A 25,342-nucleotide genomic window follows, 5' to 3' on the forward strand; every position below is an offset into this window, starting at 1 on the left:
CTTGGGCCGGGTTGGAGCTGCAGAGTGCTATTGAGCCCTATGGGAGACTTTCCTTAGGCCAGGTTGGAGCTGCAGAGTGCCATTGAGCCCTATGGGAGGCTTCCAAAATCATGCAAAGTCTGAAAGTTTTGCCCGCTGTTTATGAGCGCTCAATACGAAAAAGTCGTGACAATATACAAGCAAATCGTAACGGTTACGAAAAAGTCGCAACGGCGACGAAAAAAACGCAAAAAATATGAAAAAGTCGCAAAATGTTGGTTTCCAATCCGAATTTTTCCCATTCGGATTCGTGGATTAGTAAATCAGCCCTCTGGAGTATGTGGGGTCATCCACAGACATCAGCTCTTGGCATGCCCAACCAGACCTGGAGCTAAAATACGAACAATTTTTAAATAGATTAAAATTAATTATGCTAAAATGTGAAACGCGTGACCTGTACTATGGTGAAGAATAAAAGAAAAGCAGGGATTTTCTTTCTCTCTATGTTAAAATCTATGTTAGTTACTTTGTTTTAATTTTTGTTTTTAGAATTTCGGTCACCTCTCTTTTGCTGCTTATAGATGTTGTGATTGGGATTAGCACAAGGGAGTTCCCTCTGGGGTAGAGTTCAGGAACTTTGCGCCACTGAGTCACATTCTTTGTTTTTTGTTTTTTATATCTATGTACCCTCCCACTGCCTTTGTTATACCTAAGGTTTATACCACATGGAAAGTTTTGGGGCATACTGAGTGTTTCTCAGGGACAAAACATCAGGCATTGTACCCAAGTACTTGAGCAAAGTGTTTGGCAGATCATTTGGTTGTGAGACATGTGCACATAATTATCACCTCGAAACACAGAGGCTGTATGTTCCACAACAAGGTAATAAGGGATCCCATACCTGTAACAATGGGCAAAATTACTCTAGTTTTAATAACACATAGCAGCAATCAAGAAAATGTGATTGGTTACAAAGGCTTATTAGAACGAAGCAAACACTTTGTGCCTTTTATTACATTTCCCCACAACTCCTTATTTATTTTTGCTATAGATTAAAACAGATAATTTGGAAAATATTGGGAACATTAGCACGCAAGATCTTTTTTATATAATAACAAAGCTTGACATCATTATTTTTTGCTGCAGAAGGAAATGCTCAGCTGTGGAAAGTAGTATGGCAGCTGCCACCAGGACTTATATGGAAATAAACATATATCCTGACATCTTTAGGCCATGCATTCTAAATATTTTCTAAATTTTCCCATAGGAAAACAAGTCTTATGTTGCCCATAGTCCCTGAGCTGCCCTGGCCATCTTTAACAGAAGTGGCACATAGGGAGCGTCCTAGAGTCTTGCTGTCTGCATGATTCCATCTTAGTGGCAGCAGAAAAATACTGGGAATTGCCCCTCCATTGATATAAATGTGAAATTTCTGGACCACACCATTGTTTGAGAGGGCTGTTGCACACTCACAGCACCAACAAAAGACAACTTAAACACATATACATGTGTGCATTTTAGTCACCATTTAAAAACTAATCATATTATGTCCTAAAACAGTCCAACCTGTGTGGTACCGAGGGCCAGAATTTGTCTAGCCTATGTGGTGGTGGCTGATATTGGAAGCCAGTTTTGAACACTCCTTTTTTAACCACTTCTGCTTCACACCACACCCATATTATCAGAAGAGATTTAAGACCATACTCACATTAAAGGTGGTAGCACACCAAAAAATTCAAAGAATTGGTGCTCACTGCATGGATATCACCCTTTACTCATATTAAGATATAGCCTTAATTCCAAATGCCTCCTCCTCCGCTGTGGGTAGCACAGCAACCCCCAGCACATAATTTAACACCTCGGAGATCCCCTAACAACTATTTCCAAATTCTAACAAAAGCCCAGAACAAACCCCTGCCAGGTTCACTTCCCACATGCAGTTGGGCAGGAAGATTATGGCACACACAGGCAGTACAGGGCAGGCAGAGTATGGAACACTCAGGCAGCATAGCGCAGGCAGGGTACAACACACAGGTAAGCAGAGTATGGCACACACACAGGCAGTGTAGGGAAGGCAGAGTATGGCACACACAGTTGGGTAGGGAGAGTATGGCACACACAGGCAGTGTAGGGCAGGCAGAGTATGGCACACACAGGCAGTGTAGGGCGGGCACAATATGGCGCACACAGGCAGCATTGGGTAGGGAGAGTATGGCACACACAGGCTGTGTAGGGCGGGCACAATATGGCGCACACAGGAAGCATTGGGTAGGGAGAGTATGGCACACACAGGCAGTGTAGGGCAGGCAGAGTATCAGCTCTGATACAATTCAAAGCTTACAGAAAGGTAAGGAGTCACAGCAGCCAGAAAGATGGGGGGACAAACAGAGCTATGCAGTTTGCAAAAACATTTTTTCCCATATTTAAAAATTGACTGGCATTCACCGGTAATTTTCTATTTCTTTTTTTTAGGCGTTATGGTTTGTGGTCCCGGCTCCGAATGTTTCTAATCTTTCTACTTGGATTGTATATAGCTATTCCATTCCTTGTAAAGATCTGCCCTGCTATTCAAACTCAGCTGGTGTTTTTAAATTTAGGTAAGTGTTTTTTTTCTGTTGGCTTATTAAGAAAAAATGCAGGTGTGCTGACAAAAAAGCTATCGAAATACTGGGAGGGATTCCCTTTGTATGAAAAAGGTTTTATAGGTAAGTAAGTGCAGAGCTGAATAAAAACAACAGAACATTCTCTACATGAAATGCACCCTTCAATACACCCGGGAGTCTAATGCCTGAATAGGTATTTGGGGGGGCATGTGACATATTTAAGAACAGCATTTTTTCCTCAACCCGCTGTTGGAATACTATCCTGCAAATGAACTGATTGGTTTACATTTATTATTATTATTTTACCCTAGCCAAAGTGGGGATGTCAAGGTTTATTGTTAATTGTTAATAGCAGACTTTGTAAAATATCATTTAGAGGGGTGTCATGACTTGCAAAGCACTTATACTGACCATGTTTAAAGGTGGTCCTTATGAATGGTGAAGTGCACTTAATCAACAGTCAGAACCTTGTAGATGAAAGTGATTCAAGCAGTGGAATGCAATGCAGTGCAATTTCCTACATTTAATATTCTACCTTTTCTCCTAACCTGAAATACCACTACAAAGAAGATTAATTAGATATCTCCATTTTATATTCTTTTTTCTAGCTTATTTTTCTATTAAGATCCAATTCTGGATCCTCAAATAGGGGCAAGGGACATTGCATCACTTCCAACTTCCCCTCCCTATCACAGCTCACAGCCCACTGTCCCGGATAGCTGTTAAAATGTTGCATGTTGCCTTGCGTCAGTGTGGAGGGCAGGCAAAATTTGCTTGTATGTGTATGTGGAGAGACTAAGTTATGAGGTGGCTTGCGTGTGAGTTGCGAGAGAGACTCAGTGTGAGTGGGCTTGTGTGTGTGCATTATTATGCTGTAAGTGGGGCATGGGTATGGCTATTTGTGGCTGCTGCACAAAGGGAACCCATATAGGGGGCTCTTTGGTCTTTGTTAGTTTCATCTTATCATAGCCACATAATTGACTGATTACAGTCAAATGTTTTTTAAATAGATTTTTATACTTATTTGTGTGTTACAGGTATGAGATTCATTATCCAGAAACCTCCAAATTATAACAAGGCCATCTTCCATAGACCCCATTTTAAGAAAATAATTCAACATTTTAAAAATAATTTACCTTTACCCTGTAATAATTAAACTATACTTTGTACATGATCCCTAAATGATTTTTAGCAGACTTTAGCAGTTTAATATTTGGCCTGCTATAAGCTAGAATTTGTCAGAAAGGCCTCAGATATTGGGGTATGGCTAGTACTGATATACAAACAGTATATTGCAACAAGCAATATTTTTCTTTTTTTGCCCAAAATCCGCTGTGTGTACCCTGCTTTTTGACTTAAGTTTTCATAAAACACAGCTCAGATATCTGCAATTTGTGCGTGGGTGTTAGCAGGAACATTATCTACTTTTGATTCTGTTCTAGAATTAGATATAAACAGGACCCACCCCAGGAATTTCCATGTAACCTTTATCACTCCCTATCCCTAGAACAGTCTGGATTTGTTTGTGTTATCAGATAAATGGAATATTACCCAAATCATAACTAATTGTATTATTGGGCAATATTTAAAGGAATTTTTCTTTCCCTAGGCCCATGGACCATGGGGCAAATTTTCTGTGTGTGCTTATTAGCTGGCAGAGCAGCTACCAAATGCAGTCGGGTGTCCTGGCATTTACTTGAATTTAATCCACCTATCACTACCAGTGACGGTTGATTTTGGACAGTAAATACTCAAATGAGAATTTGAGGCTTATTTATTTTCATCATTGTGTGTTCTGTTTTTCAGTAAGGTTTCCATATTTTATTGACTTGAAGAGGCCTGAGGATCAAGGCTTAAATCACACTTGCAATTTTTACTTACAGCCAGAGGAGGATGTGTCTATTGGAGTTTGGTAAGATACCTTGGTCTTCCTACCATCATGCTTAGGCTGATTTCTGCATCCATTCTGTAGTGGTCACCAATGCTTTCACTGATCAGAAAGTGGTTTATTTTCAGTAAAACAGTAGAGAACTGGAATACAGGCTGTTATGTTAAGTGGAAAACCAAGGGGGTGCTGTTTATTCTCCCTGTTGGTTTGAAAATACTCAAAACTGAATATTTATTCAGCTATGCTTTATGCCTATAGTGATTGATTGTAGGCTGACCACATGCTCCATATTACTTTTCCACAGGGCTTCTATTGTATGTATGTATGTATATATATATATATATATAATAACATTACAAAATTGTATTCTTGAACCAACAAATGCATTTTTTGTAGCTGTTAATATTGGTGTGTAGGCGCCATCTCAGTGCATTGTGCCTGAGTCTTAGCTTTCAGAAGTAGCCAGCGCTACACATTAGAACTGCTTTCAGATAAACTATTGTTTCTCCTACTCCCATGCAGGCCCGGATTAGTGGCGAGGCCACAATGGCCCGGGCCTAGGGCGGCAGAAATTTGTGACATTTTGCTCCCATACGGAGCAATGGGGACTTCTCCCCACTGCTCCGTATGGGAGTTTAAATGCCCGCGCATGCGCGATTGCGTCGGCGCGGCACGGGGGAGGTGGGTTTGTTTGAGCAGGGGGGGCGGGGCGCGAATGGGGGACGGCCTAGGGGCGCCCAGGTTTGAAATCCGGCGCTGCTTCCATGTAACTGGAGGAGTCCCAAGACGGACTTGCATTTCTTACTATTGAGTGCTATTCTGATATCTACTGGGAGCTGCTGTCTTGCTTCCTTCCCATTGCTCTGCTGATCGGCTGCTGGGGGGGGGGGGGGGGGGGGCTCAGCAGTAAAGTGTGAGTAAAGTTTATCAGAGCACAAGTCACATGACTGTGGCACCCTGGAAAATGAAGATTATGGCTAGCCCATGTGAATTAAAAATTAAATATAAAAAAATCTGTGCTTTTAAAAAACAAATTTCAATGCAAGATTCTGCTGGAGAAGCTCTATTAACTGATATGTTTTGGGGAAAAAAACCATGTAGACTAGTACTAACTTGCAGGTGACTAAACTCCTATGGCAGTGTTGTCCAACTGTTGCCCCCCATCTGTCTGGCTGCTGTGACTGCTTACCTTTGTGTAAGCGTTTAATGGTATCAGTACTGAGGTTAACTGGCCCTAGGGTCAAACAATCAAGTTAGCCTGATATCGCCCATGTTTAGATGGGCATGTCGGGAGAAGATCCGCTGGTTTGGTGACCTCTCCAAACAACCAGATCTTAAAGTGTATGGCCACCTTTAGTCGAGTTCAAATTGATTTCAAAATAAGTTAAAAGAATATTAGGTGATAATGACAAATTGTGAAGCAATAAAATACTTCTGATGCAAGAGATTGCTACTGACTACATTGTTACATGTTAAACTGATATCCCCTACCTTCTGTTGAAATGGTTATAATATTAGCTTTCCTTTTTCCTGCTTACTTTTCCCATCCCACCCCATCTTTCTCTTTATTTCTCTTGCATTGTTTTTTTCTCTCTTTAGCCCTATATAATGAATATAATGCAGATAATGTTCGATAGAGCATGCACCGGTTTTGACCAATGGTTTGTAGGAAAATAAAGAGTTAAAAGTAAAATGATATTTGTTACGTTACACATTTTCATCGAGTATTAACACTAGTACAATTTCAGCAGTGCTGTAATAAAATGAATATGTTGGTGATTTATAACTATATGGTAATAATTAAAATAAAAGTCTGTGAGTCTTGAAATGAAAGGAAAGTCCCAGCTATCTAACATATCTGTAACATGATCATTTGTAGGCACACCGTTCCTGCAGTTTTATGGAAAGACGCTCAGGGGAAAGACCTAGAGTGGTATGAGGAGGTTTTGTCTACAAGTTACCCTGTGATCCTCTACTTGCACGGAAATGCAGGCACACGGTGAGTGGTTACATTGGGAGCCAGATGTGTAACTAGTGACAAATGGTTTGCTTCAAACACTTGTTGGGCTATGTATGGTGTTAAGGGGTGATTTGAATTAATGCAGAGCATAAAAATTAGACACAAAAAAATGGTGCAGGAAGGAGAGCATGTAATGATGAGAGGCTAAGAAAGAAGTTAAGTGGAGATGGGTGGAACGTTATTATAGAGAGTGGGACAATTTCTGGGTTTTTGACAACACCACGCTGGTTATCAGAATCACTTTACAGAGTTTTATGCAGACCACTATCCAGATATCCATAGAACCAGTTTGCTGAGAACTGTGGATCCAAATGTGCTCATTAAATTATATGAAAGTCATATTTTCCTGTAAAACCCCCTTGTACCAATTGAGCATGGGCAATTGATCTACTATCGCTTCTTCACATAGGACAGTAAACTGAACAGGGCTCGTTCCTTGAGTTTCTGTGGCATGTGGCATTGGTGTATGCTTATTTCTGAATTTAGCAATCACTACAGCAGTGCATTTAAAGTGGGTATACAGAATGGCAGACTTAGGGATCAAAAAGTATAAGATGCAGATCTTAGCATTACTAAACATTTTCCTCCTGGCAGTCATGGAAGAGTTCAGTGAATTGACACATTTATAAAAAAATCAAGTGTCAATTTTTTACTGTGTCCTGTGGGGTGGTAGTGCTCAACAGCAGCCCTGAGCTTGAACACCTACTAATAAAAGGCGAACATTGTCTTAAAGTGAATGCATTGCGTCTCCACTGGCCCTGTAGTTTTTCATGCTGAAAAAAGGTTTCCTTATAAAAGTAACACTGAATTAAAATGACTTCTGTCACTTGTGGAGATTCAGGGTGTTTAGAACACTTAGACGTCTGCAGCTATTTATCGTGGATTGCTGATACATAGATATTCTGCTCATCATTTTTAATATGACGTATTTTACAGAATTTTCTAAAACCAATTAAAATGCTTTTCATTTATGTGTTCCCCACAGAGGAGGTGATCACAGAGTGCAGCTTTATAAGGTATGTTTTACCTTGCCTCCCACACTGTTTCTTTGCAATGTTTTACTCATTCTACTTTTTCATTTGTCAACAATGTGTTAATCCCCTTACATCAGTGATCCCCAACCCGTAGCTCGGGAGCAACATGTTGCTCACCAACCCCTTGGATGTTGCTCCCAGTGGCCTCAAAGCAGGTGCTTATTTTTGAATTTCTTGTTAGGAGGCAAGTTTTGGTTGCATAAAAACCCAGTGTAATTGCCAAACAGAGCCTTCTATAGGCTGCCAGTCCACATAGGGTCTATCAAATAGCCAATTCTAGCTCTCACTGGCACCCCCAGGAATCTTTTTCATGCTTGTGTTGCTCCCCAACACTTTTTCCATTTAAATGTGGCTCACGGGTATAAAAGGTTGGGGATCCCTGCCTTACATCCATGCAGAGGGCTGCCAACAGGAGGGAACAGGGCTACTCCAGTAAAGGGCTCACTGGCAGAATGGGGTCCCATGAGACTCAAAAGAGTTTCATGGGTCACAAGGGAACTGGATTGCAGGAGAGTATGCAGTGTTTGAGAGGTTTATGGGCAGGGCTTTTTAATAAGGGGGTGTAGATTGCTGATTAGAGTCTTATCTGGAGTGCAAAAGACCCGCATCTGTGGTGTAAAGTGCAAAGCAAAGTTCAAACTTTCAAAAATATATCTGTTTGCAACTGTTATATACAGTGGAGGAAATAATTATTTGACCCCTCACTGATTTTGTAAGTTTGTCCAATGACAAAGAAATGAAAAGTCTCAGAACAGTATCATTTCAATGGTAGGTTTATTTTAACAGTGGCAGATAGCACATCAAAAGGAAAATCTAAAAAATAACTTTAAATAAAAGATAGCAACTGATTTGCATTTCATTGAGTGAAATAAGTTTTTGAACCCCTACCAACCATTAAGAGTTCTGGCTCCCACAGAGTGGTTAGACACTTCTACTCAATTAGTCAACCTCATTAAGGACACCTGTCTTAACTAGTCACCTGTATAAAAGACACCTGTCCACAGAATCAATCAATCAAGCAGACTCCAAACTCTCCAACATGGGAAAGACCAAAGAGCTGTCCAAGGATGTCAGAGACAAAATTGTAGACCTGCACAAGGCTGGAATGGGCTACAAAACCATTAGCAAGAAGCTGGGAGAGAAGGTGACAACTGTTGGTGCGATTGTTCGAAAATGGAAGGAGCACAAAATGACCATCAATCGACCTCGCTCTGGGGCTCCACGCAAGATCTCACCTCGTGGGGTGTCAATGATTCTGAGAAAGGTGAAAAAGCATCCTAGAACTACACGGGAGGAGTTAGTTAATGACCTCAAATTAGCAGGGACTACAGTCACCAAGAAAACCATTGGAAACACATTACACCGCAATGGATTAAAATCCTGCAGGGCTCGCAAGGTCCCCCTGCTCAAGAAGGCACATGTGCAGGCCCGTCTGAAGTTTGCCAATGAACACCTGAATGATTCTGTGAGTGACTGGGAGAAGGTGCTGTGGTCTGATGAGACCAAAATAGAGCTCTTTGGCATTAACTCAACTCGCTGTGTTTGGAGGAAGAAAAATGCTGCCTATGACCCCCAAAACACCGTCCCCACCGTCAAGCATGGGGGTGGAAACATTTTGCTTTGGGGGTGTTTTTCTGCTAAGGGCACAGGACAACTTATTCGCATTAACGGGAAAATGGATGGAGCCATGTATCGTGAAATCCTGAACGACAACCTCCTTCCCTCTGCCAGGAAACTGAAAATGGGTCGTGGATGGGTGTTCCAGCACGACAATGACCCAAAACATACAGCAAAGGCAACAAAGGAGTGGCTCAAGAAGAAGCACATTAAGGTCATGGAGTGGCCTAGTCAGTCTCCGGACCTTAATCCAATAGAAAACCTATGGAGGGAGCTCAAGCTCAGAGTTGCACAGAGACAGCCTCGAAACCTTAGGGATTTAGAGATGATCTGCAAAGAGGAGTGGGACCAACATTCCTCCTAAAATGTGCGCAAACTTGCTCATCAATTACAAGAAACGTTTGACCTCTGTGCTTGCAAACAAGGGTTTTTCCACTAAGTATTAAGTCTTTTTTTGTTAGAGGGTTCAAAAACTTATTTCACTCAATGAAATGCAAATCAGTTGCTATCTTTTATTTAAAGTTATTTTTTCGATTTTCCTTTTGATGTGCTATCTGCCACTGTTAAAATAAACCTACCATTGAAATGATACTGTTCTGAGACTTTTCATTTCTTTGTCATTGGACAAACTTACAAAATCAGTGAGGGGTCAAATAATTATTTCCTCCACTGTATGTTATGTAAATATATGCGTTTGGAAACACCCATCCCCGCACTTAGTGAGACCCTAAATATTTTTGTGTATTCCCAGGTTTAGCTGGGAAGAAGCCTATGCCAGTTAATTTACAAGTTGCACTCCTTTCTTGTTGGTGATGATAATTATGTAATCATATACTTTCATTTTGTTGTAGGTGCTCAGTTCCATGGGTTACCACGTCATTTCATTTGACTACAGAGGTGAGCCTTTCTGAAGCATGTTTTGTTGTTTCCAGGAAAACCTGCTATTATACAGTTTCTCTGTGTGACTTAGTGTGGTGACGCACTTGTGCTTACATACAACTATTAAAAGTATAATGAAACAGAAAGGTCTTGTGAATATGACTTCTGACCACATCTTTCCCATGGTTTTTGACCACTTATGCACAGTTGTATGTCTAATTCAGGCTTTATTTACAATTTAAAATAATAAGAATTATAAATACTTATTTCTGTAGTCATGTAGAGTGGGCTTTCAAACTTGAGAGCTGTAAGAAGGCTAACCATAGCAGCACCGCATCGACTAATCTTGTCCAACTGGTTGATAGGTGGAATTGAAAGGTAAAAGTACACATCTTACTTAAAATAATGATCTACTAATAAACTAAAAATTATTATGAAAGGTAGAGATCACTAAAAAGGTTTTGTTTTGTGTAATGAAGAAAATGTAATTAGCAACTTTCCATTGTATATTAATTTTACGTTTTTGGTGGTTCAAGAGTTATGTATAAATGACATTGGTATTGAAAGTGGTATTTGTCTGACTGTTTACATTCTCTGCACTACCGATCTGCCTGTTAACTTGTTTTAAGGGTCAGACCCAGAATGCAGAAAGGAATAAACAAAAACTGTTTTCAGAAGCAATAACATCAACAAGAGATAACTTTAAAACCACTGAAAATGTGTCAGAATTACATTTTTTTTCATTATGCACAAAAAAAGAGTGAGAAAAAGAGAGAGAAAAAAAGGTTGTGGGTGGAAATCTTTTCTAATACCTACTATGTGCAGCCCAGAATATCATTCAGCCGGTGCCATGGCTTAACCCTGTCATTTATTGTATGTGTCAGCACTGCCTCTTCTAGTTGTTGTGCAGAATTCAGCTTGGATGACAGCGCTGATTCAGCAAGAGCCCTTCTGTACAAAGCACCAGGTGTCGGGACAATTCTAAATAAATGCAAATAACCTGCTGTACATGGCATTTCTGCAGTTTTCAGATACAATAAATGAAGTAAAACTTAAGGCCTAAAATCCAACCTGTTTACAATGGTGTAACCCATCAGCCAAGATCTAACTGTGCAGCAGAGTAATGTGTAAGATGCGATATGAGGGATATGCAGTAGCCATTTGCTGATTAGATAAACTCTCACTGTAGAATAATAAGGGAAAAGGTAGACTGGAGCAACTGCCAGTTCAAACAGACATACAATTTAGATAATACATGGAGGGAATGTAATAAAAGGTGCAAAATTGCTACTGGTTTGCTAACCAACCAGCTTAGTGCCTGGTATTACACATGGAGGACTGAATTTAATAAAAGAAAGGAACCAGCTGGCCAACTTAACTTGCCCAGTATTGTGTATATAAAGCTTTAAATGCAGTGAGTTATTTTTGCCTGTGTGTGGGTGTGCATGATCAGCAGAATAACAAGGCTTGCAAACGATCTGATGAGCTATTAATCTGTTATATTTAATGAGAAACATATTCTGTTATTAGCTCTGTGAGGCTGTCCCTGCAGGGTTCAGTACTGCTCAGCTCAAGTAGCCTGAGCCTCTACTGCTATTTTCTTTACTTTTAAATTATCCCTAGATTTTTTTTTATTTTTTACTCTAAATTAGTTTTTTCAGAGTGTGGGCACAGTATTATAATCTGTATTGGAGATGTTTTGTTCTGTATGATGGCATGTTTTGTCCTGAACTTCTCTGAAAAAGATTAAGCACCAGCAAGGAATCTTCCATTGCCCCTAATTACTTAATACTGAGGTAATACATATTTCTCCTTTGCTTTACTTATATATTCACAGGCTAGATATAGTATAACAGTTATTAAGGCTCATTTATGTATCACAGGAGCACTAAAGGATGCAGGCTTTTTTGCGCATTGTATGGGGCCTATAGCGTGGTCACGCGCCAGGGAATATAACTGATTTCTTATTACAGGTATAGTACCCGTTATCCAGAATGCTCGGGACATACCTAAAGTCTGATAAAGTCTGATAAAAAAATTAATAAAACATTAATTAACCCCAATTGGATTGTTTTGCATCCAATAAGGATTATTTATATCTTAGTTGGGATCAATTACAAGGTACTGTTTTATTATTACAGACAAAAAGGAAATCAGTTTTAAAATTCTGAATTATTTGATTAAAATGGAGGCTACGGGAGACAGGCTTTCCGTAATTCTGAGCTTTCTGGATAACGGATTTCCGGATAAGGGGTCCGATACCTGTATGTACCTTTGGAAGGATCACACTAAAGATGCTCATCCAAAACAGTAAATCGGGTTGGCCAACGACCCCTGTTCGGATGAGTATGGATTACTGGTCAACCCAGAATAGCCTAGGATCATACCTGAACACTGATTATGTTAACTGACCAAGTACCGTGGCTAATTGCACAATATGTGACTAATCAGTCCCAGGGCCAGTTGGTTTGAACTCATGAATGTGTGCACCATGAAAACAATAATTGTGTTAATTATTGACAAAAATGGCGTCTGTTGAGTAAATATCAATATTTGTCAAAGGCAGAACAGAATCAATCAGAGTAAGTAGCAAGCACTAGGTCACAAAGCATTTGCTTAAACAGAAACCCACTTTATAAGAGCAGTTTATTTTCCACTTGTTCTTAAAGGATTAGATTGGGCTTTGCAAAGAACTTTCCTTCTGCCTTTTTGGATTCATACCCCAGCACTAACTGCTAGGTGTGTCCTGTTGGGTGAGCTGCTTTTTGCAGATGCCGCAGAATTGAATGTGTGGTGTCCTGTAGGTACGGTAGATGCTGCATTTAGGGCGAGCAGTATGCACAGTCTAGGACAAGCAGCATGGCACCCCTAATTAGTTTTGTACAGGGAACATGCATGGAAGGAATGTTGCAGTCAGTCCATTCCCAAACAACAGTATAATAACAATATAAATTCTTCTTCCTAGATGCGATGGGAATAAATTAAAGCTGGGTATGTGTTTAGATTGCAGTACTGCAGAGATACAACTGATGAATTCAATTACAAAAGGACCAAAAAAAACCTCCCAGAGAAATCAATACAATGTGTATTAAGTATATCATGTTTTATCAGTTTAGCATCTGCTTGATCTACATACGCTAAGAGAGTGGAATGACATCAAAACTAACAAAAAATCTCTGTTTTAGGATGGGGAGATTCTGTAGGTTCTCCATCAGAGAGCGGCATGACCTATGATGCGCTGCACGTTTTTGATTGGATAAAGGCACGGAGCGGCGACAATCCAGTTTACATATGGGGGCACTCATTAGGCACAGGGTAAGATGTCAGTCAAAAACAATGAACCCAGAAGGTATATTAGATGTTTGGAAATGAGGTGGGAAAATAGCATGCATCTCAGGAGCTTCAGTGCTCGTGACCCAAATTTAGTTTTACTGGGCAGGACTTCTGCCCAAAATGCATATACTTGGTCATATGTTTTACTAAGAAATAATTTTTAAAAATGCATTCTGCATTCTGACCACCTTAAGATGGCCATACACAAGCAGATTTCAGCTGCCGATTTGGGTCCTTCAGACAATTTGACAGGGCCTATGCCCACTGATTTAATTCGATTGTTTGACCCTAGAGAATTAGCCCTGTATTGCCCACCTTAGTTGGGCACATCGGGAGAAGATCCACTCATTTTATGACCATGCCAAACGAGCGGATCGCAACATGTATGGCCACGTTTAGCTTAAAAATCTAAGGTTTGGGATATTCATATTCCCTCTAATTGTTGCTCCCAGTAGTCTCAAAGCAGGTGCTTGTTTTGAAATCCCTGGCTTGGAGGTAAGTCTTTGTATCACAATAACATCAGTTTACTGAAAGAAAGTACTACCAGTCCACATGGCCAAATAAACTTTTTTAAAGCTGGTTTAGCCCCCCAAAAACTTCTACATTTAAATCTGGCTAAAAGCATGGGGGCCCTTTGACCTTCTGTTTTAGGATGGATTTCCAAGTAAGCCCAGTATTTACATGCAGTTATTGTGCAGGAAATGGCACGGAAGGGCGGATGGCAGACAGAGGTATTGGCCAGGTATACACCCTATTGCTGCTGGGCCACAACATTAGAAAGTGATTGGTTAGCTAGTAAGAAGGAATAACTGCAGAACTAAATTCACCTGCACTAAGGCCTGATTTATCAATCTTGGTCATATTTGCCCCAGGGTATAAACCATAGCAGTTTACCTAAGATTTACTTATGCTGCTGCCTGATCAAATATAATTACTGGTTGGTTGCTATGGGTTACTGCACTGGGGCTGGTTACATTGTGTTACCAGTGTTAGTAAATGAGAATACAAATTATGAAGATCTCCCTCACTGTTTGCTCTTACTTCCAGGGTTGCAACCAATCTAGTAAGAAGACTTTGTGAAAGAGGTAAAGCTCCAATATTCTCTCCATTTCTGACAGAGATGAATGGGATACTGTTGTTGGTCTGCAGTGGTTGCTAGATTCTGGACTTGTTGTGTTTGTAGTTTTATGTTCTGATAAGTCAAACTTGGAAACTTAAACCTTTAATCACAGCCTTTGCTATTCAAGATCTCTGCAATGTGTCCAGTGTGTATGGAAGTATCTTTAATGAAAGCTGTCAGTTTGGGCAACGACTGTGGCAATTTTAGTGCAATTGCGGTAGCTATAGATTATCCTTACTCTTCTCACCACTCAAACGAATGAGAAGCAACTATAAAGGGTATTGTGAGCCCCACACTTAATCCTTAGAGGACCATGGCATTCAAAGATCTACTCCTGCCCACAGACATTATTGTGATTATACTTTTATAAGCTCTTATAGAACTCAAACGTTATGCACTGCTGTTCTGTTCTGCTGCACAGAATGGATCTCTGATAAAGGTACAAACCTTGGCACATTCCATGTTAGTACGTAGAGCATGATAACTGTATCTTCTGAGGCCTATGGGTCACATGGTGTTTGCGGCAGAGAAGAAGAAGGAAAAGGTCACTTGCAGACAGATTCAAGATTAAAAAAATGAAAGATGACATCTCTTTATCAATTCCATTTTCTATGGGCAGCACTTTCAACCCCCCCAAGAACTAGGTACTATAAGTCTATACTTCTGTTGTTAGGAGTCAGACTTGTACATTGTTTTAAAATATCTCCCTTCCATTGAATGGTTGGCTGCTCATTAGCCATAGTACCTCTGTTAGAATGACTGAGCCACTCCCAGATTTAACTGAACTCAAACAGGAATCTTTAAAAACACACTGTTGTTCTACTGCTTCAATATACATTTAACAAAGGGACTGTGTTTTACCTGCAAATTATTAAACAATACTGATAGTTACACAATATTTATTTTCTTTATTGATTAATTTTTATACAGGTAGATAATTGTTTATGAATTTAAGAGATTTGTTATGGTAGAAACTTTTGAACTTGAATTATAGGAAAGCCCTTGAGCAATGAAGATCTGTGCCACCAAAGATGCCCCCATTACCTCCCCACCTTCTTTTCTACTGATTCCAAACACGTTTTGGGTTGCCGTCTGTTACTGAGCCTAGAAATCAACTTATTATATATATCAACTCATCAATCAACTCATTTTAGTATTTTATATCCATATGTCCCCCACAAATGTCACATAGTATAAATCATTCAGTACTGCATTGCTAATGATCTGCTTGTATGCTGAATAAATAATATACTTTGTATTAATAGATATTCTGGTAATAAGTTTTATATTTGCAGAAACCCCTCCTGATTCTCTGATCCTGGAATCTCCATTTACCAATATTCGGGAAGAGGCAAAGAGTCATCCATTTTCTGTGGCAAGTATAATCTGTGCTGATACAACTTTTATAAAGCCCTGCCCACCATCATGACCTACATAAGGGTGAAGAAACACAGAGCTACTAGAAGCAGCTACTTGTTGTGGCTACTAAAATAGACTGATCGTTTACTGATAATTGTCTCTGTGTGTTTTAGTAGAGCCAATTTTCAGTATTGTCTATGGCAGGGTATTTTCTGGAGTTTAGTAGCTGTGAAAAAGTTTCTGCTACTAGTAGCTCCGTGTGTCTTCACCCCAGTAGTATTTATGGTGCAGATTTTAGCAATTTTAGTGTTAAATAGGCCCTACTATTGCATAGGCAGCAACAAAAGGTATAGTTTTGTAATAAAACTGTTGCACATGGAGAGGGCTGGTGTGATTGCAGCAGCACTTAAGTGTCTGATATCTAAAATTCTACTTTTTTTCTGTCTCTTTCAGATATATAGATACTTCCCGGGTTTTGACTGGTTTTTCTTAGACCCCATCACAGCAAGTGGCATTAAGTTTGCCAACGATGACAAGTAAGTGACTGATGCTTCCGCCAGAGAAGGTCCTTCTGTCTCTTACCTGACTCAGTTCATGTGTGCTTGCCTTGGATAGCCTATCATTAGAGAACTGAATATGATGACTTACAACAGTGTTCCTTTGGGATTTGTGTGCTTTGAGAAAGCAAGCTTTTTTTTAATTCTGGATACCAAGCACATCCAACTTGCAACAGCTCTCAGCATCAGTGCAGCTGTCTTGGGTTATTGGCAGTCGTTGCATCAGTTGCACTTTGGACTGTAATAATTACTCTACGAGATGTACCGCTACAAACAGTCTGTCCTATACTGTATGGTAGCACTGCTGAGTAAGTGGGAGACCAAGGCAAAGTAATGTTTCTCTCCGTTATTTTAGACTCTTTACTTTAAATATTAAAAAGCTGCCCTGTTTTTCCGAGTCTGTTTTATAGATTCCAGACTTCTATTGTGGAGTAACAAATGCCTCTTGTCTGTTCTCTGGTTCTAGTGTGAAATATATTTCCTGTCCCCTGCTCATTTTACACGCAGAAGATGATCCTGTTATTCCATTTCATCTTGGAAAAAAGGTAATTCATAGAAATGTTTTGTGAGAAGGTAGTATTTATAGCATTCCTGGAATGAGAGAGAACTTTGCACTACGTGGCACCACTGAGCTAAAAGCATGATATTAGCAGTGTAAAACTGCTAATATATAAAAAGTAAGTAAATTAAATTTGTAAGGGTTGAACAATACTCTTTAATGCAAATCATAGTTTTTTCTGCATATATTTACAATGCATACAATGACAAGAGTATGACAGCATGCTTATTACATTACTGGAATTGCCTGTAGCTAAAGGAAACACCATCCAGTGCCATCATGCAAACACAAGCTTTTATACCGTTTGCTTATAATCCTTACAGGTCTGAATTATATGTCCTTGCATATAATATTGGCCTTGGATTCACTGCTGCCTATCAACTGCTTTATCAGCATTTCCTAGTTTTTGTCATTGTTTCCCTTTATATACTCTTATAGCTTTTAAACCCCTGTTAAGTTTCCGTCTTTTTATTTTTGGTCTGACCCCTGACCGACTGAGTTGTGTCTATTGACCAACCTGAGTTGTGTCTATATTTAGCACAGACTTGGCTTCTAGATGTATAGATACAGAAGTTGTATTATCAGCTAATGACACATTTGTGAGTGGCCATTATTTATTAAAGCACAAATCCATTTCTGTATTTTAATTTATCTTTTTATAAAACTTTGCCATCATATTCTCAGGACAGATTATTAAAGCATATGGCACTCAACTGTTTATGTCCTGGTTAGCAGGAAATAGTGAGAATGATAACAGAGTCTGAGCAGTGCTCCTGGTGAGTGCATATGTCCACATAGGGCAGCTTTCTTCCTAATTTCATCCCCCAGCAGCTGTATGTTTCACTCATCGCTGTTCTTAAATCTTTGCAGCTTTACAACATTGCAGCCCCGGCACGAAGTTTACGTGATTACAAAGTCCAGTTTGTTCCATTCCATAAAGATCTGGGATACAGGCACAAATACATCTACCGTAGTCCAGAGTTGCGCCAGATACTGAGGTAAAGCAGTTTGGGGGGGGGGGGCAAATTCTGTTGAGCAGTCTTGTTTTTCCAATGTAGATTGTGTCCAGAAAAGATTGGACTTTGCGAACTGAACTGGAGCTGCTTTTAACCTGGTGCCTAGTTTTCACTTCTTAGCCTTAGATTAATAAAGTTAAAGTTATACATACATTAAATTACATTTGATTAGATTAAATCAGAGAGGTTAGGGTGAGCCAAAGTCCTGTCCTGTACTGTTGCCAATGAGAAAGTATCTGCTAAGAAACTTTGTGGGGAGGTGGCAGAAAGCATTCCCAGATAATTTAGCCCTAAAAAGCCTTAGTACCAGTGGCTATTTCTGGCTTGTGAACAATGCTGGACATCAAACAGATGAGCAGTGACTGCTTTGTTATACATGGAAGTGTGGCCCTTCCTGCAGTCAGTCCCTTCCTGCAGTCAGTCCCTTCCTGACACAAATGGGTTTGTAGTGGAGCTAGCTGCATCTGATACAGCCAGACTTCAGGCCAAAATACACATTTGTCATAATTCCTTATTGAGATTTATACCTGGGAATAACTGCCGCATTGTGTACCAATCAGAGCTTGCACAAAAGCTTCCACTCACTAATAAGAAGGTGGAATGGAAGGTACTGTAAGTGCTGGTATGTGACAGATCAAGAAAAGCCAGGAATAGCCTCAATAAGCATGATGCACTATAGGGTTCATTTGCAAGGCACTATACTGGGCACAGAATCCCTCCCACCAGCACACAATGCTCTTATCGTCTGCATCTGCTGCTGTGGTCTGTACCCTTAGGGCCGTGACAGACGGGGAGATTAGTCGCCCGCGATAAATCTCCCATGTTGTGGGGGACTAATCTCCCTGATATGCCATCCCACCAGCAAGAATGTAAATTGCTGGTGGGATGGCAAAAGCGGTGCCAGTTGCATTGTCACGTGGCAACTAATCTCCCTGTCTGCCATGGCCCTTATGCCTGTTGTACTTTTAATGCCGCATCTGGTGCAGAGAGTAGAGATCCCAGTTGCAAGAGACCACTGCATTTAACCCCTCCTGTGTGGAGTTACTAAGTACAGAACAACAACCTCCCCAACTTATATTTGGATTGGTATAAGTCAGATCTATCAAGCTAGGTTGGGCAAGGACTGCTTTGGGTCATGGATGCGATCCTCTCTCATTTGGGCTGCACAGGCGCTTATTATGATCCGTGAGATGGCCTAATCAGGCAACGGCCACTAAATTAGTTGATCTTTGGGTTTATGGCTCACTTTAGTTACCACTCTGTAGTCCATTAGTTTGTCCGTTTTACCCCCACTCATAAAATTTTTCATATAACATCACAACCAGTAGAGCACCAAAATCCTAACAAATTGTAGCACAAAAGTCTCTTTGTGCCACAGCTACTTGTAATCTTTCTGCCCCTCCTTCTGTTGGAAGTGGTGGAAACACAATGCCTGCTATTGATTTAAAGACACTTGGATAAATAACAAGAAGTTGTGTGTACAAAGGCTTGCTGTGAATAGTCCATCAAATGCTGCAACCCTGCTTTCTATAAATACCATAAGCTGGACCCGTGCAGAGTTCAGATAATAAAGAGTATCGATACAGAGCATTGTTCACTTGTTTACTAACCTAGAAACAGCTAAACCAGCCACCACCGTCCCCCTTTACATGAATAGGAAATGCATGTAGCACTAGTATTGGCTTTACTCAGCTCCAAAATGCTCCACTGAAAGTTCCTGCGTTGCAAGGCATTTCCCATTTAAGCAAAGGGGAGAGTCAAAACTGGCCCTCGCATCTCACTTATAGAGGCGAGGCAGCAGGGGTAGTTTTGGCTCTCCTCTGCCAGCTGAGAAATGGTGTGAAATTAGCCTAATGGATATACAGTGTTGCTCCAAATTTTGTGACCCCTTTAAAATTTCAAGGTAAAAATACTTTTAAAAGTCCAAAAAGTGGATAAAAAACAAATGTGAAACAAATGAAGCAAAAATATTATATTTGGTCATGTATTTGTTGAAAAAAATGATCCAATGATGTATCTGGCAAAAGTAAGTGAATGGTGCTCTCAGTATTTGGTGTGACCCCCTTGTGCAGCAATAACTGCAACTAAATGTTTGCGGTAACTGTTCATCAGTCCCGCACAGGGATTTTGGCCCATTCCTCCATACAGAACAGCTTCAGCTTTTGGATGTTGGTGGGTTTCCTCACACAAACCACTCACTTTAGGTCTTTCCACAACATGTCAACAACAAGGCCAGGACTTTGACTTGGCCATTCCAGAACATTCACTTTATTCTTCTTTAAGCATTCTTTGGTAGAGCGACTTGTGTGTTTAGGATCATTGTCTTGCTCTATGACCCACTGTCTCTTGAAATCAAGTTCTTGGACAGATGTCTTGAATTCTCTGGTATAGTTTAGAATTCATTGTTCCATTAATAATGGGAAGCCGTCCAGGCCCAGATGCAGCAAAACAGAACACTTTTTCCAAATGTAACGCTCCACTTTCAAGTCAAAAAGTTCTATTTTGGCTTCATCCATCCACAAAATATTCTTCCAGTTTTGCTTTGTCCACATGATCTTTAGCAAACTCTAGATGGACAGCAATATTTTTGGGGGAGAGCAGTGGCTTTCTCCTTGCTACCCTGCCATACACACCATTGCTGCTCAGTGTTCTTCTAATGGTGGACTATCAACTATCAACATTTGCCAAAATGAGATGATTTTTCAGGTTACATTCAGAGAAGTGTTCAAATTCTTGGAATATGACTTTGCTGCCAAAGAGGGCTGTAAAAACTGTGGGTAATGAGTTTGACACAGCACAGTATGGCCGCATGGCTGCCTCCACGGCTACACAGCAGCTTATTTATATAAACCATAGTAGCATTTCTGTAGAATACACCAGTTTTACCAGTGCAGGGCAGTTGTACATTATGTTTTAATTACTTTGTTACTGTAAACACAGGGTTTATTACACTGGGAGTTAAACAGGATTGAGGGATAGGTCCTTAAAAACATCTCTCTGTGAAATAAAGTCCTTTTGATTAGTGTTTATGGTGACACAGCAATGAGCCTTTATATGCCTATTATTCACCTTGTACACCCTTTTTTAATTTGCAGGGATTTCCTGGGAAACACAGAGCAACAATAAACCCAACAAAACCAGACAACCCAGCTGTCCCTTAGCATGAAGACTTGTGGACCAGCAGCCTAGGAAACTTTTGCAGCCAGCGAACAAACCCAGAGCTTTGGAGTCACTACTGCTGTGTGTTCCCTGTCTGTGCTTTATGCCATGGGGTCCAAACAGTTCCATTCTCACTGGGTCCCACTACAGGATGAGTGCGTGTCCTGCTTACTGTTTATCTGCTAGCCTTGCAACATGCATGGCTGGACTGGGTTGGTACCAAGCTCTATGGAACATCTGCTGTCATTAAGAAATGGTTATTGGGACAGCTACTTTCATTGAGAATTGGTCAGTATGCCATGGAATTACCCTTGGATGCTAGTGGAACACATAAGATGCTGGTTTGGATTGACTCCCAGTTGTAGTTTTCCATTGGCAGGGTTTGGAAAGGTGGGACCATATGCAGTGTGACGCCACAAGTATCCCAGCAGTAACTTACAATAATGGGGGTTTTGGCGCTGGGGTTTGCATGGGATAAACATGCTGGGGGGTTGCATGGGATAAACATAGGATATTACATTTTAGGAGGCTGCGCAGGATTTTTACCCAAAATACAACCGTCTTGCTGGTCAAGTAGCACATCTATTTCTAGGTTCCCATCCCAAAGCCACCCTAATATTTTAAAACATGTATTTTATTTCATAATGACACTGAAGTTGAAACCACACTCCATTGCACTTTAATTTATTGGTATGTTCCAAAATTTATCTTGTAGAGAACCTGTCCTCTAATATACATGCTAAACATGTCAGGCCAGAAAATGAGCATGTATGTACATTATAGTCATACTGGCAAGGTTTAGGGTCTGGGACATTATCCCAGCTCTTTATAACGGAGCAGATCTAATGGTAAGTGCACCCCCTGCATTTTGAATATAGTGACTTTCCAGGTTAAAATCCTGGCCAGAATGGATTGCCAGTAGAGTTGGTGGGAGGCCTTGCCGGGGCGGCCCGCTATTTGTGCTGGGTGCTTCATGGACCAGTTCCCACTGACTGTACTGGAAAGCTAATTTCCTATTTGAACAACTTTTTTGTGTGCAAAATCACCATTCATGCATTGGGTGTCAATACACAGATTGGGTGTCAGGGACATCACCCTTAATGCCTGCTCACTGTGATGGTATGACTTCTTGTCTGGGTGCCTACAGACACAACCCTGGCCTTGTGCTATAATTAACATTGAGGTATTTCATGTACAGATTTTTTTTTTTTCGTCTTAACCCTGCATATATGTCCTGCGTTGCCTTTGTCTGCACAGAATTAACAAGATTCACTGTTATTCCCAGTGATATATTCCTGGATATGGTATAACTGATACGTTCCATCTCGTGGATGTGAAGCGAGTTCTGTTTGTTTGGGGCTATTTGTGTTGTGTTCCGGTGGTGCACATCTCCTTACCTAGTCTGTCTCTGAAATTGGCACATTTTAAATCTGGATAATGTCACTTCAATTAGGCACTGAACTAATGTGTGCATGAGCCTATTTACAGAGTTCGTGATGGCGCGTGGCCTGGTCATGTGACCCACACGTCATTGCATTGGATAGCTCTGCACATGCTCCAGCCCAAGGCAGGAGGGTTGGTATAGAAGATGATCCCAGGTCATCCAAGGAGAAAGCTGCAGAGCCCATAATGTTAAGCTCCTTACCCTTTAAAATGCACCAATCGGCATTGGCCACCCCATGTTTGTCGTGCTGTGAGAGTTCGGGAATGTTTTATTTTACTTGCCAACAGCCAGTGATTTCCCCCCCCCCCCCATTAATTAAATGTTAAATTGTTACATTGAGTTTCAAGTAGTACAGTTAGTAGTTAATGTGTTAAATACAACAGAGAGACTGCAATGGCGGCTTGCTTATAGCTCCCAGCATTCTTTGTTTGACTTGCATCTCACTGACTGATGGAGCAAGATGTTGGAGGGCCCTGGTACAAGGAAGTGGGAAAGGTCAATATAAACCCCAGTTGTTCCCATAAAGCAATTGTGGACAGGTCCACACTGGAGGATGTAGTACCCAGTGCGACAGACATCCCAGCCTGACAAGACCCTTAGTGAGTGACTGCTGCAATGTGACTGGCACTGACAGACCCTTAGTGAGTGATTGCTGCAATGTGACTGGCACTGACAGACCCTTAGTGAGTGACTGCTGCAATGTGACTGGCACTGACAGACCCTTAGTGAGTGACTGCTGTAATGTGACTGGCACTGACAGACCCTTAGTGAGTGACTGCTGCTATGTGACTGGCACTGACAGACCCTTAGTGAGTGATTGCTGCAATGTGACTGGCACTGACAGACCCTTAGTGAGTGACTGCTGCAATGTGACTGGCACTGACAGACCCTTAGTGAGTGACTGCTGCAATGTGACTGGCACTGACAGACCCTTAGTGAGTGACTGCTGCTATGTGACTGGCACTGACAGACCCTTAGTGAGTGACTGCTGCTATGTGACTGGCACTGACAGACCCTTAGTGACAGAATCACAAAAACCTTATAACTTGACTATTTGGTCCTTAGATTTGGGAGGCACCTGGGGGTTTATCTTCATCAGTAAAGGTGTTTCATTTTGGGTTGATTTTATAGGCATTGATGACGTGGGAGGCTTACCCAGAATTATTGCTATTCAGTGCAATGGGAATAGACCAACCTCCAGCATTTTGCCATGGATACCTCTCCTAGCAACAGAATATGCCTGTGCATAAGACACACATAGAAATGTGCAGCTTGGGTGCCATTGGCCCAGATTATATAGAGCTTCATGTTCTCCCCGTGCTTGCATTGGTTTCCTCCAGGTACTCCAGTTTCCCTCCACACTCCAAAAATATACAGTCTGGTTAATTGGCACTATGATGTGTGAATGATAGAGACATTAGAGTGTAAGCTCCACTGGGGCAGGACTCATGGAAATGATTTCTGACCGTTACACCACAAACTGACTGTGTCTGCTTTGCCCTATGCTGACAGAGAGAAGACACCACACATATCATTAGCCTTATACTACACTGTGTGGCTTTCCAACTAGGTGGGGAGCCTGCAGCCTTCCCAGCATTTCTGTCGCAGGGGAGCTTACAATCTAAGGTATCACAAGAAGTTATTTGTTAACCGAAGAGCAAGACATCTCTTCTACTCTCATTACTATTGGCTGATCACCTGCTTGCTACATCCAATAAAAAGCCCTCCTGAGAGGCGCACCTCCTGTTACTACCAGGTGTGCTCCCGGCACAACTTTACCTGTAGATTTTCACATGGGAAGTGGTAACAGGCGGAGAGTGGCATTTTGGGTGCCATTGATGGTAACAGTGGTGAATTTGTAGCAGTTATTTGCTATGAAGGTTCAGAGCTCATACAGAGATTACACACAAGCAGTTCTACTGGCAGACATGGCCCAACACAACCAATAGTAAGACTGGCAGTGACTGCTTTGCCTTTGGCTGTCTCTCTCGGCGTCTCGTCCCTAGCAGGCATGCTGTGCAGTAGGTACAGAGGGTAACACCCTGTAGGACTATTTTTTGTGCTAATCTTGTATATATTTTTTGTACAAACAGATCTGTTATTGACATTCCATGTCTGGCTGCTGCTGCTGCTGCTGCTAATAACTCTACTAAACGTACAGATCAAATTGGCATTACTGTTTGGTTATAAAACGCATGGACACATTCTGTTATTTATTCACACTTAGTAGGGCAGGGGCACGGAGAAGGCAGCCATTTCCTATGCTCATATGTAGTTCCAAATAAAAGACCAACTTCTGCCCAAGTCACGCTGCATTTTGTTTTCTTGTGTCATGTGGGAATTTGGTACAGTATGTGTGGATGGAGGCCAAACCAGGCTGAACCCAGCATTCAACCACTGGGCCAACAGTCAAGTCATTGAGGCAGAGGAACACAATCACAGCCCGTTGCAGTCATTGGCCAGATTATTCCCTTCATGAGCGGGTTAAAAACATCAGTCACAGTAGGCAATTTTTTTTAATCAACCAGTAGGATGTTGGCTCAGTTAAAAAAAGCCATGTCGTCATCATCATCATCATCATCAATGTCTGTCCTGACTGGGAACCTTATGCAGAATGCTGGATAAGGAAATCTTTCCTTAATTTGGATCTGCATAACTTCAGTCTACTAAAAAACATTTCAATATTGAATAAACCCAGAAGGATAGTTTTTTTCTCAAATAAGGATAATTATAGCTTAGTTGGGATCAAGTACAAGGTACTAAACTGTTTTATTA

The 25,342-nt window shown here is 40.9% G+C and overlaps 1 protein-coding gene across 1 annotated transcript in view; it reads left to right on the forward strand.

The window, feature by feature from the left end:
* Positions 1–24,873, forward strand: part of abhd12 (abhydrolase domain containing 12) — a gene marked incomplete in the record, with an annotated part of 48,077 nt that extends 23,204 nt beyond the window's left edge. Inside the window, 13 exon segments of the mRNA NM_001142129.1 lie at positions 2,452–2,576; positions 4,389–4,494; positions 6,350–6,469; positions 7,476–7,506; positions 9,993–10,038; positions 13,206–13,335; positions 14,401–14,438; positions 15,769–15,848; positions 16,286–16,368; positions 16,856–16,934; positions 17,819–17,946; positions 21,060–23,583; positions 23,584–24,873. Coding sequence (NP_001135601.1) covers positions 2,452–2,576; positions 4,389–4,494; positions 6,350–6,469; positions 7,476–7,506; positions 9,993–10,038; positions 13,206–13,335; positions 14,401–14,438; positions 15,769–15,848; positions 16,286–16,368; positions 16,856–16,934; positions 17,819–17,946; positions 21,060–21,090 — 997 coding nt within the window.
* Positions 24,874–25,342: the final 469 nt, after the last annotated feature.

This window comes from Xenopus tropicalis, chromosome 5 (genome assembly GCF_000004195.4).
Source record: "Xenopus tropicalis strain Nigerian chromosome 5, UCB_Xtro_10.0, whole genome shotgun sequence".
Lineage (NCBI taxonomy): Eukaryota > Metazoa > Chordata > Amphibia > Anura > Pipidae > Xenopus > Xenopus tropicalis.